General features: G+C 37.9%; 1 protein-coding gene across 2 annotated transcripts in view; it reads right to left on the reverse strand.

Moving 5' to 3' along the window:
* The window catches only part of FAM172A (family with sequence similarity 172 member A), a 445,054-nt gene that overhangs the window by 325,616 nt on the left and 105,984 nt on the right, over positions 1 to 13,454 (reverse strand). For both annotated transcript variants that reach the window (XM_038765425.1, XM_038765426.1), the window contains exon 6: positions 12,800 to 12,991. In XM_038765425.1, the coding sequence (XP_038621353.1) occupies positions 12,800 to 12,991 (192 nt within the window). The remainder of the gene's footprint in view (positions 1 to 12,799; positions 12,992 to 13,454) is intronic.

Genomic DNA, 13,454 nt, shown 5'->3' on the forward strand with positions numbered 1-13,454 from the left:
TGTCTATTTATTTTATTTTGTTAGTATGTTTGGTTTTGTTCTCTGTCTCCCCCTTTTAGACTGTGAGCCCACTCTTGGGTAGGGACCGTCTCTATATGTTGCCAACTTGTACTTCCCAAGCGCTTAGTACAGTGCTCTGCACACAGTAAGCGCTCAATAAATACAATTGATTGCTTGACTGACTGCTGTGAGAACTTTGGCAATTCATTTAATTTTTCTAGGCCTCCGTTAACCTCAGCCGTCAAATGGGGATATGACTTGTGAATCCCTTGTGGGACAAGGACTGTGCCTAACCTGACTAGCTTTAATCTTCCCCAGCCCTTAGAACAGTGCTTGGCACATAATAAGCACTTTAACAAATACCATTAAAAAAAAAAGCATGATCTAGTGGAAACTGCATAGGACTTGAGTCAGGAAACTTGAGACTTAATTGCGGCGGGTCAGTTGTCTTACTATCGACTTTATTCTGATGACTTTATTCTGATGACTTGACACCTGTCCACATATTTTGTTTTGTTGCCTGTCTCCCCCTTCTAGACCGTGAGTCCGTTGTTGGGTGGCGACCCTCTCTATACGTTGCCGATTTGTACTTCCCAAGCGCTCAGTACAGTGCTCTGCACACAGTAAGCGCTCAATAAATACGACTGAATGAATGACTTTAAAGCACTCAATCACCTTGCCCCCTCCTACCTCACGTCGCTGCTCTCCTACTACAACCCAGAGCACACAATTCGCTCCTCTAACGCTATTCTACTCACTTACCTCGATCTCGTCTATCTAACCGCCAGCCTCTCACCTGCATCCTGCCTCCGGTCTGGAATAATAATAATAATAATAATAATAATGATGGCATTTATTAAACACTTACTATGTGCCAAGCACTGTTCTAAGCACTGGGGAAGTTACAAGGTTGATCCAGTTGTCCCATGGGGGGCTCACATTAATCCCTACTTTACAGATGAGGGAACTGAGACCCAGAGAAGTTAAGTGACTTACCCAAAGTCACACAGCTGACAATTGGCGGAGTCGGAATTTGAACCCATCACCTCTGACTCCAAAGTCCGTGCTCTTTCCATTGAGCCACGCTGCTTCTCTAAATGCCGTGGAATGCCCTCCCTCTTAAATATCTCCTCAACTTCAAGAGGTCTTCCCTAACTAAGCCCTCTTTTTCTTTTCTTCTACTCACACTCAGCATCCACCCTGACTGTCTCCCTTTTTTCATCCCTCTTCCAGCCCCACAGCACTTTCATACATATCCATAATTTATTTATTTATATTAATGTTTGTCTTCTACTCACACTCAGCATCCGCCCTGACTGTCTCCCTTTTTTCATCCCTCTTCCAGCCCCACAGCACTTTCGTACATATCCGTAATTTATTTATTTATATTAATGTTTGTCTTCTACTCACAGTCAGCATCCGCCTTGACTGTCTCCCTTTATTCATCCCTATTCCAGCCCCACAGCCCTTTCGTACATATCCGTAATTTATTCATATTAATGTTTGTCTACCCTTCTACAAGGTAAGCTCGTTGTGAGCAGGGAATGAGTCGGTTATATTGTTGCGTTGTACTCTCCCAAGCGCTTAGTACAGTGCTCTGCACAAAGTAAGCACTTAATAAATACAATTAATTGATTGATGGTCGGCTGTGTGATCTTAGGCAAGTTACATTGCTTCTCCGTCTCCATTTCTTTTAGACTGTGAGCCCACTGTTGGGTAGGGACTATCTCTATATGTTGCCAACTTGTACTTCCCAAGCGCTTAGTACAGTGCTCTGCACACAGTAAGCGCTCAATAAATATGATTGATTGATTTTCTTGTTTGTAAGATGGTGACTTAATACTTGTTCTTTCCTGTTAGTTCAGGAGCCCCATGTGATCCCAGCACTTAACCCATAAATATATTGTGCTTATCCCAGCACTTAACCCGTAAATTGTATTTATTGAGCACTTACTGTGTGCAGAGAACTGTACTAAGTGCTTGTGAGAATGAAACACAATAGAGTTGGTAGACATGATACCCGCCCTCAAGGATTTTACAGTTTAATGGTATTAGCTCAGTGCTTGGCACATAATAAGCACATAATGATTATTACAATTATTATTTTTGTTGTTAGTATTATTAATATCTCATCTTTGGGCACTGTTGAAGATGAATATTTAACACTGTCATGTAGAATGCAGCCATCTTGATTCTCAAAAAATAATAAATCATATATAAAGGCACTTCGAAATCCAAGTTAATAAGTAATTCAAAATAAGAACCTCCTAAATATGAAAGTGGACATAAAAGATTCATAAGAATTAAAGCTACTTTCAGGATAACCTCTAGCTATCCTGAAGAGTTGCTGTGTAGTCTAAAACAAGTAGGTGAGCTTCTATGTCCTCATAATGTCACAGTATTCACATAATCTATTTAGCAATTCTCTGAGAGAAGATTGCTAAATAATTTCATAGATTAAAATATTTATAAATCATTTAAAATAGATCAGATGCACCCATCGTAACATTAAACTGTAAATCTCTGTGGTTTATGAAATATCAGTTTTATCTGATGAGAAACCAACTACAAATGAATAAAAAATTCTAAAATAAGGTAATTAATTTATTTAGTCTCTTAGCTAATTATATATATATATATATATATATAGTTCTTTTCCTTTACGAAAAACAAAAAGGGTTGACAGAAAAAACAGGACTTTTTCATACAGGATCCATTGTATACATTCCCTTAATACAATTTCTATGCAATATACTGGGGGTATCATTTTCTATTAGGCCTTGTACTTTACAAAATCACAATTATCGTATTATCTAAACATGATATCAAAATAGGTGAAACACCAATGTCCCATAGAATAGCCCCATTAGAATGCCAATATTTTTTACATATAAATTCACTGGCTGTGACCCAAGTCAAGTTTTTCTTCAATTACACATTCATTCCACATCTAACGTTAATACAAAGTCCTGTAGCTTTAAAAGATGAGTTTAGCTTAAGGAGGATATGATAGTTCCATAAAATGCGTACCTTTCCATAATTTTGCAAGTCTGTGCCTTTTTAGTTTAAAAGTTACTTCCTGTTCAACCAATTATTTTCTACAAATGTAAAAAAAAGGTTTTCTCTATCCCAAAGAAGAACACACCACCATAAATGACTAAAGTCTGAAAAATTGATTTTGGAGGGCCGCATTAAAATTAAACAAAGCTTAGAGGCTGAAAAGGAGGGGGAAAAAGGACAGTTTAAGTGCAAATGTGACCTGTCTCTAATCTTTCCTTTGTAAACCTTTTCTACCCAAGAATCTTCAACTAATTATTCCATTTTATTGACGGCATGTTTCCCTAGGGAAGTTATTTAAAAAGTTTAACCCCTGAGCAAGTCATGGCTTTGCCTGCCTTTGAAAGTGTCAAGTGCATTGATTATAACTGCAGGAAGTGTTACCTTCTACCCAGAGAATCTCACCCTGCACAATCTTAAACACTGTCTCTCTCCCAAAATGGCTTTGATTCAGCAATTCAGCCCGCTTCAGCTGATATTAAAGGCAGAAACGCCACAGAAAAGGGATCAGCAGTTAAAACGAAATACAAAGAGCAAAAAAACCCAGACCTTGGATATAGTAGCACAAAGCCTGAGAGTAAAGCAGATTTGAAAAAGACATCAGAGTGACTAAAAAAAGAACAACATGACAGAAATTAAACAAGATTTTTATGTTCCCCTTCTATGCATTTAAACTCATCTCAACCTCCATTGAAATTCTGATCATACATAAACCCCTAGGCTTTTGACATACTTTCAAAAAATCCACACCCCCTCTTTTTCTTTTCTAATTCTCCAGAGTCACTTCTAGGTATCCAACAAGTTAAAGAAAAAAACCCCGTAGAATTTGAATATGCATATAACACAGAAAAGTAGAAAGCTATAGTAAAACCTCCAGCCAACTTTTTCACGTACAAATCACATCCAACTGTTTCAATATTCAATATGTTTTTTCCCTCCTACATTACTCGCTGAAAAAGGCTCATCTTCCTTAAAAAAACTTTCTATTACGGGAAGGCTTGTATTATTTGGTTAGAACAGGATCAATGGAGAGAAGCGATAAAAACAAGGTACTATAAACTACCAGAGCAAGTGATTCACTAGAATATCAAAAGAGCCAAACATCATCATCATCATCAATCGTATTTATTCATCATCATCATCACCAATCGTATTTATTGAGCGCTTACTATGTGCAGAGCACTGTACTAAGCACTTGGGAAGTACAAATCGGCAATATATAGAGACAGTCCCTACCCAACAGTGGGCTCACAGTCTAAAAGGGGGAGACAGAGAACAAAACCAAACATACTAACAAAATAAAATAAATAGGATAGATATGTACAAGTAAAATAAATAAATAAATAGAGTAATAAATATGTACAACCATATATACATATATACAGGTGCTGTGGGAAAGGGAAGGAGGTAAGATAGGGGGGATGGAGAGGGGGACGAGGGGGAGAGGAAGGAAGGGGCTCAGTCTGGGAAGGCCTCCTGGAGGAGGTGAGCTCTCAGCAGGGCCTTGAAGGGAGGAAGAGAGCCAGCTTGGCGGATTGAGCGCTTACTATGTGCAGAGCACTGTACTAAGCGCTTGGGAAGTACAAATTGGCAACATATAGAGACAGTCCCTACCCAACAGTGGGCTCACAGTCTAAAAGGGGAAGACAGAGAACAAAACCAAACTCACTAACAAAATAAAATAAATAGAATAGATATGTACAAGTAAACTAAATAAATACAGTAATAAATATGTACAAACATATATACAGGTGCTGTGGGGAAGGGAAGGAGGTAAGATGGGGGGATGGATCATCATCATCAATCGTATTTATTGAGCGCTTACTATGTGCAGAGCACTGTACTAAGCGCTTGGGAAGTCCAAATTGGCAACATATAGAGACAGTCCCTACCCAACAGTGGGCTCACAGTCTAAAAGGGGGAGACAGAGAACCAAACCAAACAAAACCAAACATCCTAACAAAATAATATAACTAATAAAATAACAAAACATCTGCCTAATTAGCGCCGTGCACTTTACTATAGGGCAATGGTGGGATCCGGATACAAACGGCTATCACCAAAAGGCTTATTCACGTCCATCTTAGCGACGGTGCCCCAAATTCCAGAGGTAATTGGATTTTCAGAACTGCAAGTGGGTTTCTTCCAATTCAGTCTTGACAGGGCCAGAAGGTAATGATGCCTCTGCCATGATGCAAGAAGCAGACCTGTCTTCTGTCAGGAGATGAAATCATAAAGGAATAAGCTGTCGTTAACAGCCTCTCTCCAAACACTGGAGCTGTCATCTCATTGTTTTCCTTCCTTGGCATTGGAGCTGGTGGGCTTATATACCCTGTCAGTTCTCTAATACTTTAAGCTCTAAACTGTTTCCGGAATTCTGACTTCAGCTTCTCTGAAGCTACTCTAGAATTGCTTTTATTTTCTTGAGTTATTTAATGTTCATTACAAACATCAGTGTAAGAGCTTTTAAAAATATTTGGGATTATTACAGTTTATTTCAACCCCCTGTTACACTGTCCGGGTATCACCAATCAACCAATCAATCGTATTTATTGAGCGCTTACTGTGTGCAGAGCACTGTACTAAGCGCTTGGGAAGTACAAGTTGGCAACATATAGAGATAGTCCCTACCCAACAGTGGGCTCACAGTCTAAAAGGTGGGCTCACAGTCTAAAAGACTGTGATAGTATTATTGTGATATTGTGTATACTGTGATAGTGTTATTATCACCAGAAAAACTTCTTTGTAGACGGATTTTTATAAGTAGGTTCTTAAGCTGATGATTGAGTTCAGGACATTTGACTACTAGCAGAAACAGATATATATGTATGTATGTATATAAATAAATAAATATATATATATATATATATATATATATATATATGTATAAAAGATGTATATGCATTTTTTTCAAAAGACGGCCCATTATCCATGACTGGATCATCACATCACATTAGAGAAGCAGCATGGCTCAGTGGAAAGAGCCCGGGCTTTGGAGTCAGAGGTCATGGGTTCAAATCCTGGCTCCACCAGTTGTCAGCTGTGTGACTTTGGGCAAGTCACTTAACTTCTCTGTGCCTCAGTGCCCTCATCTGTAAAATGGGGATGAAGACTGTGAGCCCCCCGTGGGACAACCCGATCACCTTGTAACCTCCCCAGTGCTTAGAACAGTGCTTTGCACATAGTAAGCGCTTAATAAATGTCATTATTATTATTATTATTATCACATGATCATGATAATAACAGTGGTGTATTAGAGCTTATTATGTGCCAAGCACTGTACTAAATGCTGGGATGGATACAAACAGGTTGGACACAGTCCCTGTATCATGTGGGGCATCTACTATTATTACCGCTGTGTAATAAACACTGTTATTAATACTGATGTTGAGTTAAAAGAATCGTGTCATAAAAGCTTATAGAATTAAAATTCTCCTTAAACTGACTTGGATCATTTCCAAATCTCTAAGTATTCTCCACAACAAATATGTCGTCCCACTACCACACCCCACTTATTGGCACTAAACAAGTGAAAATGCATTCATTTATTCATTCAGTCGTATTTACTGAGCGCTTACTGTGTGCCCAGCACTGTAATAATTATTATGGTACATGTTAAGTGCTTACTTTGTGCCAAGCACCGTTCTAAGCGCTGAACTAAGCCCTTGAGAGTACAATATAACATCAGACACATTCCCTGCCCACAACAAGCTCACAGTCTAGAGATGAGCTCACGACCTAGAGAAGAGAATTAATAATTATTTTCTTATGGGCTGCTGGATGATGGTGATGCTACAAGAGAATGACTTGGTTCTGTTGCAGGAGCTTCTGTTTTCTTATACCCTTCTCTTTAATTGGATTTGTCCAATTGGAATTTATGGATTATGGAATTTAATTGGATTTATCCATTGGAATGCTACTGAAATGTCCATAAGGTAGGTTTCGCTTCCTTAACCAACTACAACTAAGACATTTTTTTTTTTTACTGTTTTAGCCATATCCCCATAGACTGTGAGCCCAATGTTGGGTAGGGACCATCTCTATATGTTGCCAACTTGTACTTCCCAAGCGCTTAGTACACTGCTCTGCACACAGTAAGCGCTCAATAAATACGATTGATTGATTGATTGATTAACTTAAGCAAGTTATTGTCATTTGGGAGATGTCTTGGGATAGGCCCCAACCGCAGCTGTTTCCAAGAGCAGTTCACTAAATCCTCTTCTGTGTAATCATTTCAAATTTTTCTATATCCATGTAAAAAAGAAATGTCTTATTTTATAATTCCCATACTAAAAGCAGCCTTTAGAAATTAAAATATGATTATTTTTTCTTTCACTTCTGAGGTAGTATTCCAAGATCTAATGCTTTGTATCTTTAGCAACCTTTCATTCAGTCATTATATAATCTTCAATTATCTGACCCCTAGAGTGGACCACGGATCACCTGATTAATTGGAATTCATTGAGCATCCCCAAACCTCTAATTTCAACCTAACCCCTGATGTGGAAGTTTTCATCAGAGCGGCTAACAAGCAGCCAAACAAATTCATCTATTCGCTCTCCTTACCCTAATTTTCCTCCTAGTAAAATGTCAATGAAAACAGCAATGCTCAGAAGAGCAATGCTCAGAAGATGGGCAGCAAGATTCTCAAATTGGATAAAACAGACCCCAATATTTAATAATGTGCTAATTCACAGAAAAGATGTGAAGCCAGGTGTGAAAGAAACTGAAAATGGATTCCAAGAAAGATTAAGGAATCAACTTCTCTTTGAACCACCAGGTCTACCAAAAGGAAGGCAGATGGATTTATATGGACTCTTCCAGTTTCATGCTTCTTGATTATAATTTCACTTCTAGATCTTTACGTATTTTGCTGTCCAGGGAAGGTGATGGAGAAAGAGAAGTAAACTAAGAACCTGAAACACCCTCCTGTGCATGGAAAAGTCTGGATAAATAGCAACAAATTTTGCCAGTTTGGGGATAGCTCTGTGAGGCACTGGCAACACACACTAACACGGAGACATTCGCGTATGCACGGAATTAATCATCATCATCAATCGTATTTATTGAGCGCTTACTGTGTGCAGAGCACTGTACTAAGCGCTTGGGAAGTACAAATTGGCAACATATAGAGACAGTCCCTACCCAACAGTGGGCTCATATCACCTGGAGAAATAGGAAGAACTACAACGAAAGCTCATTTAAGAGCATTTGTTAACTTCACGACATCTCATTTAGTACTGTGGACAGCAATATTTCTGGTCACGTCTATTTCACCTTTCTGATAGAAATACGATCGAATGAACCAAGGAAAATCAAGGAGCATGTGTATGTGTGAAATGAAACACATAATCGATGAGAAGTTAGAGTCTACGCAAGCTAATGCTATAATTTTAAATTGTTAGATATGTAGAAAGGTAGGCAGATGGCCTCGAACTGTTTGAAGATGAACATTAAGTACTTTATTGTTCCATTTTTCCACCTGTTTTTGCAAGCTGCCAGTCTTGATGGGACATATGGAGGGAATATTCAATACAGTGCCTATCCACAATCCTCCAAATACAATGTCATTGACCCGGCAGCAGGATGCGGAGTTGCTATAATATCAGTAGCAATGTCTCTTCTGTTTGTTCGTTTCTATGAGGGAAGGAGCAAAAGCTGTATTTTCCCCTTCATGGCATTTCCCAAATAATATCTACTCCCTTCGTATAGGCTGAAATGTTCAATATGTAACGCAACGCACACATGTTTAGAGCATTTTGAAAGAATTAACCTGGATTGCTCAAAACTATTTGCTAACCTTATGTTACATTTCACCTACATACGCTAAACATTACAGTACGGGACCCGTCCCTAATTCATTGCCAAGACCAACTTTTTCCTAGTGAAGTTTTACCAAAAAGCCGTAATTCTTTAAAATATCTGTCACTGACAATATTAATAAAATGAAAATTAATTTAACATGTATTTATATTAACGCTGAAGATGATTTTACTTTCTCGGTTGCCCTAAGTAAAAATCCCTCACTCTTGTAGCCATGACAGATGAGAAATCATACAGACTACATAAGGAATTATAATTACAGCATGTTTTTAACTCCATAAGAAATTTCCATAAGCAAATTCTACCCTATTATCTTAATACTATCATTTTAAACATGATCTCACTAAAGAATTAGTAATTACAATCTGTTTTAACAGTTACCAATGTATATTTCCCACTTACTTTATTTTAATACTGAATACTTCCTGCTACCCACTCTCTCACAAGCAAACACACTCAGAGAAATGCATTATTAGAAGAAATACTCTGGGTTCTCATATTAAATCTTTTCTCCAACAGTCATTTGCTTATTCTCAGAAATACTCTCTCATGAGCTGACCTCACCCACAGATATTTCACACAACACTAAGAGAGTTCAGAGTAGCAAAGATTGATATAAAACAATGGCAGGGTAGGACAGGCTTTAAAATCACATTAGCACTCGGGAGAAAACAAAAATATAAGAGCAGTACTTTCCTCTTAGATACCTGTTTTAAGAAAGCATAAAGTCAAAGAAAAATGAATTACTCGCCAAACGTAATTCACAATTTTGTTATCTTCTGTAACTTTCTTAGATCTTTTTTTTTTTGTTCTCTTCTGTAACTTTCTAAGATCTTTAATTCTGGACTTGTGAAAATCAGTGAATACACAAAAACATACGAGGAAGCATTTGTATAAAAATTACCCACTCTCTCACACACAATCACACTCGGAGAAATGCATTATTAGAAAAAATACTCTAGGTTCTCATATTAAATCTTTTATCCAACAGTCATTTGCTATTCTCAGCAATACTCTCTCATGAGCTGATCTCACCCACAGATATTTCACACAACAATAAGAGAGTTCAGAGTAGCAAAGATTGATATAAAACAATGGCAGGGTAGGACTGACTTTAAAATCACATTAGCTCTTAGGAGAAAACAAAAATATAGGAGCAGTACTTTCCTCTTAGATACCTGTTTTAAGAAAGTATCAAGTGAAAGAAAAATGAATTACTCGCCAAACGTAATTCACAACTTCGTTCTCTTCTGTAACTTTCTTAGATCTTTTTTTTTTTGTTCCCTTCTGTAACTTTCTAAGATCTTTAATTCTGGACTTGTGAAAATCAGTGAATACACAAAAACATACGAGGAAGCATTTGTATAAAAATTACCCACTCTCTCACACACAAACACACTCAGAGAAATGCATTATTAGAAGAAATACTCTGGGTTCTCATATTAAATCTTTTCTCCAACAGTCATTTGCTTATTCTCAGAAATACTCTCTCATGAGCTGACCTCCCCCTCAGATATTTCACACAACACTAAGAGAGTTCAGAGTAGCAAAGATTGATATAAAACAATGGCAGGGTAGGACAGGCTTTAAAATCACATTAGCTCTCAGGAGAAAACAAAAATATAAGAGCAGTACTTTCCTCTTAGATACCTGTTTTAAGATAGTATCAAGTCAAAGAAAAATGAATTACTCGCCAAACAGAATTCACAATTTTGTTCTCTTCTGTAACTTTCTTAGATTTTTTTTTTGTTCCCTTCTGTAACTTTCTAAGATCTTTAATTCTGGACCTGTGAAAATCAGTGAATACACAAAAACATACGAGGAAGCATTTGTATAAACATTACCCACTCTCTCACATGCAAACACACTCAGAGAAATGCATTATTAGAAGAAATACTCTGGGTTCTCATATTAAATCTTTTCTCCAACAGTCATTTGCTTATTCTCAGAAATACTCTCTCATGAGCTGATCTCACCCACAGATATTTCACACAACAATAAGAGAGTTCAGAGTAGCAAAGATTGATATAAAACAATGGCAGGGTAGGACTGACTTTAAAATCACATTAGCTCTCAGGAGAAAACAAAAACATAAGAGCAGTACTTTCCTCTTAGATACCTGTTTTAAGATAGTATCAAGTCAAAGAAAAATGAATTACTCGCCAAACGTAATTCACAACTTTGTTCTCTTCTGTAACTTTCTTAGATCTTTTTTTTTGTTCCCTTCTGTATCTTTCTAAGATCTTTAATTCTGGATTGTGAAAATCAGTGAATACATAAAAACATACGAGGAAGCATTTGTATAAAAATTACCCACTCTCTCACACGCAATCACACTCGGAGAAATGCATTATTAGAAGAAATACTCTGGGTTCTCATATTAAATCCTTTATCCAACAGTCATTTGCTTATTCTCAGAAATACTCTCTCATGAGCTGATCTCACCCACAGATATTTCACACAACAATAAGAGAGTTCAGAGTAGCAAAGATTGATATAAAACAATGGCAGGGTAGGACTGACTTTAAAATCACATTAGCTCTCAGGAGAAAACAAAAACATAAGAGCAGTACTTTCCTCTTAGATACCTGTTTTAAGATAGTATCAAGTCAAAGAAAAATGAATTACTCGCCAAACGTAACTCTTCTGTAACTTTCTTAGATCTTTTTTTTTTGTTCCCTTCTGTAACTTTCTAAGATCTTTAATTCTGGACTTGTGAAAATCAGTGAATACACAAAAACAGACGAGGAAGCATTTGTATAAAAATTAAATTGAACTAATTGTGGTAAAGGAGACCCAATTTGGGAACAGTTGGAGTGGGACACGGAAAAAGGCTGGGAGAAGGGCCTGAAAAGGCAGAAGAAAAGGGAGGGACTGAGAAGAGGGGGAAAAAAGGAGACAGAGTAAGAAAAAGACAAAAGGAGACAGGTAAAGAGACAAAACAAAGAGTGGTGGAGGAGAGAGAGACTGTGAGCACAGAAAGGGTGGTAGTTACAAGATTATCAGGCTGGATGCAGTCCCTGTCCCACTTGGAGTTCACGGTCTTCATCCCCATTTTCCAGAGGAAGGAGCTGAGGCCCAGAGGAGTAAAGTGACTTACCCAAGGTCACACAGCAGACAAGTGGCAGAGAAGGGAGGAGAACCCAGGTCCTCCTGACTCTAGCCACTAGGCCACAGTGACATCTTTAGCCATGGTGATGTCGGCAAGCCTGTTCCCACAGCACGTGTGTATATATATATATATATATATATATATTTGAACAGATTTATTACAGTATTTTACTTGTACGTATTTACTATTCTATTTATTTGGTTAATGATGTGCATTTAGCTTTAATTCTATTTGTTCTGACGACTTGACGCCCGTCAACATGTTTTGTTTTGTTGTCTTTCTCCCCCTTCTAGACTGTGAGCCCATCACTGGGTAGGGACCATCTCTATATGTTGCCGACTTGTACTTCCCAAGCGCTTAGTACAGTGCTCTGCACACAGTAAGCGCTCAATAAATACGACTGAATGAATGAATGAATGAACGGTAGAAAGTGGAGAGCAAAGTCAAGGAGAAAAAGAGGGTGGAGAGAGGTAGACAGGGTGAGGGGAGGAAGAGGGAAACTGCACAGCATGGGCAGCTGCAAACATGGTAAAATGCCGGAAAACAACTGGGAATTCACAGCATTCATTTCGAGACATTAGGTCATTCCAGCATTTCACCTTCCTTTCATGGAATCTCACTCTTTCCTTTTAAACACTTGATATTGCAGGTAAATTTTCCATGCTTGTAAATCAAACTGTACAATTTGAAAAGAATTTGGTTGCACTTGGTGAAACAATAAAATGATGAAAACATTTTAAGTAGAAGCATTTCTAACATCTTACAAATACTGTTACTGAACGGTAAAAAATAAATGATTTCACTTACATCCATAGCTCTCTTAATATATGGTATTTGTGTGCCACTGTCCAAATCTTCATTTATAATGAGCCTTCTAGCCCATTGACCTGCCCTGACAACGCCACTACCGTGGATTAAAATCATCAGCTTGTCTGGGTTTGTCATTGCGTCCTCGCTCATGAAGATAAAACTCTTTGGCTCACTCTCAGTAGCATCTACCTGAAATTAAAAAGAGTTAAACAGTAAATGCAGGTTTTCTGCTCGACCATAAACATATTAGAAGACCAAGAGCTACTACAAATTAAAGACGACTAGTAACATCGCCATCAGTCACACATGGTGGTGAAATAGTTTACAAGTAAAGATAGAGTACCCATCTGAGATTTTAGATGGAAGAGCCAGGAAGCAGCAGCATGGCTCAGTGGAAAGAGCACGGGTTCAAATCCCGCCTCTCCCACTTGTCACTTGTGTGACTTTGGGCAAGTCACTTCACTTCTCTGGGCCTCAGTTCCCTCATCTGTAAAATGGGGGTGAAGACTGCGAGCCCCCTGTGGGACAACGTGATCTCCTTGTAACCTCCCCAGCACTTAGAACAGTGCATAGTAAGCGCTTAATAAATGCCATTATTATTATTATTATTATTATTATAATTAGGACTTAAAACATTAGGGTATGAATAGAG

This window comes from Tachyglossus aculeatus, chromosome 23, assembly GCF_015852505.1.
Source record: "Tachyglossus aculeatus isolate mTacAcu1 chromosome 23, mTacAcu1.pri, whole genome shotgun sequence".
Lineage (NCBI taxonomy): Eukaryota > Metazoa > Chordata > Mammalia > Monotremata > Tachyglossidae > Tachyglossus > Tachyglossus aculeatus.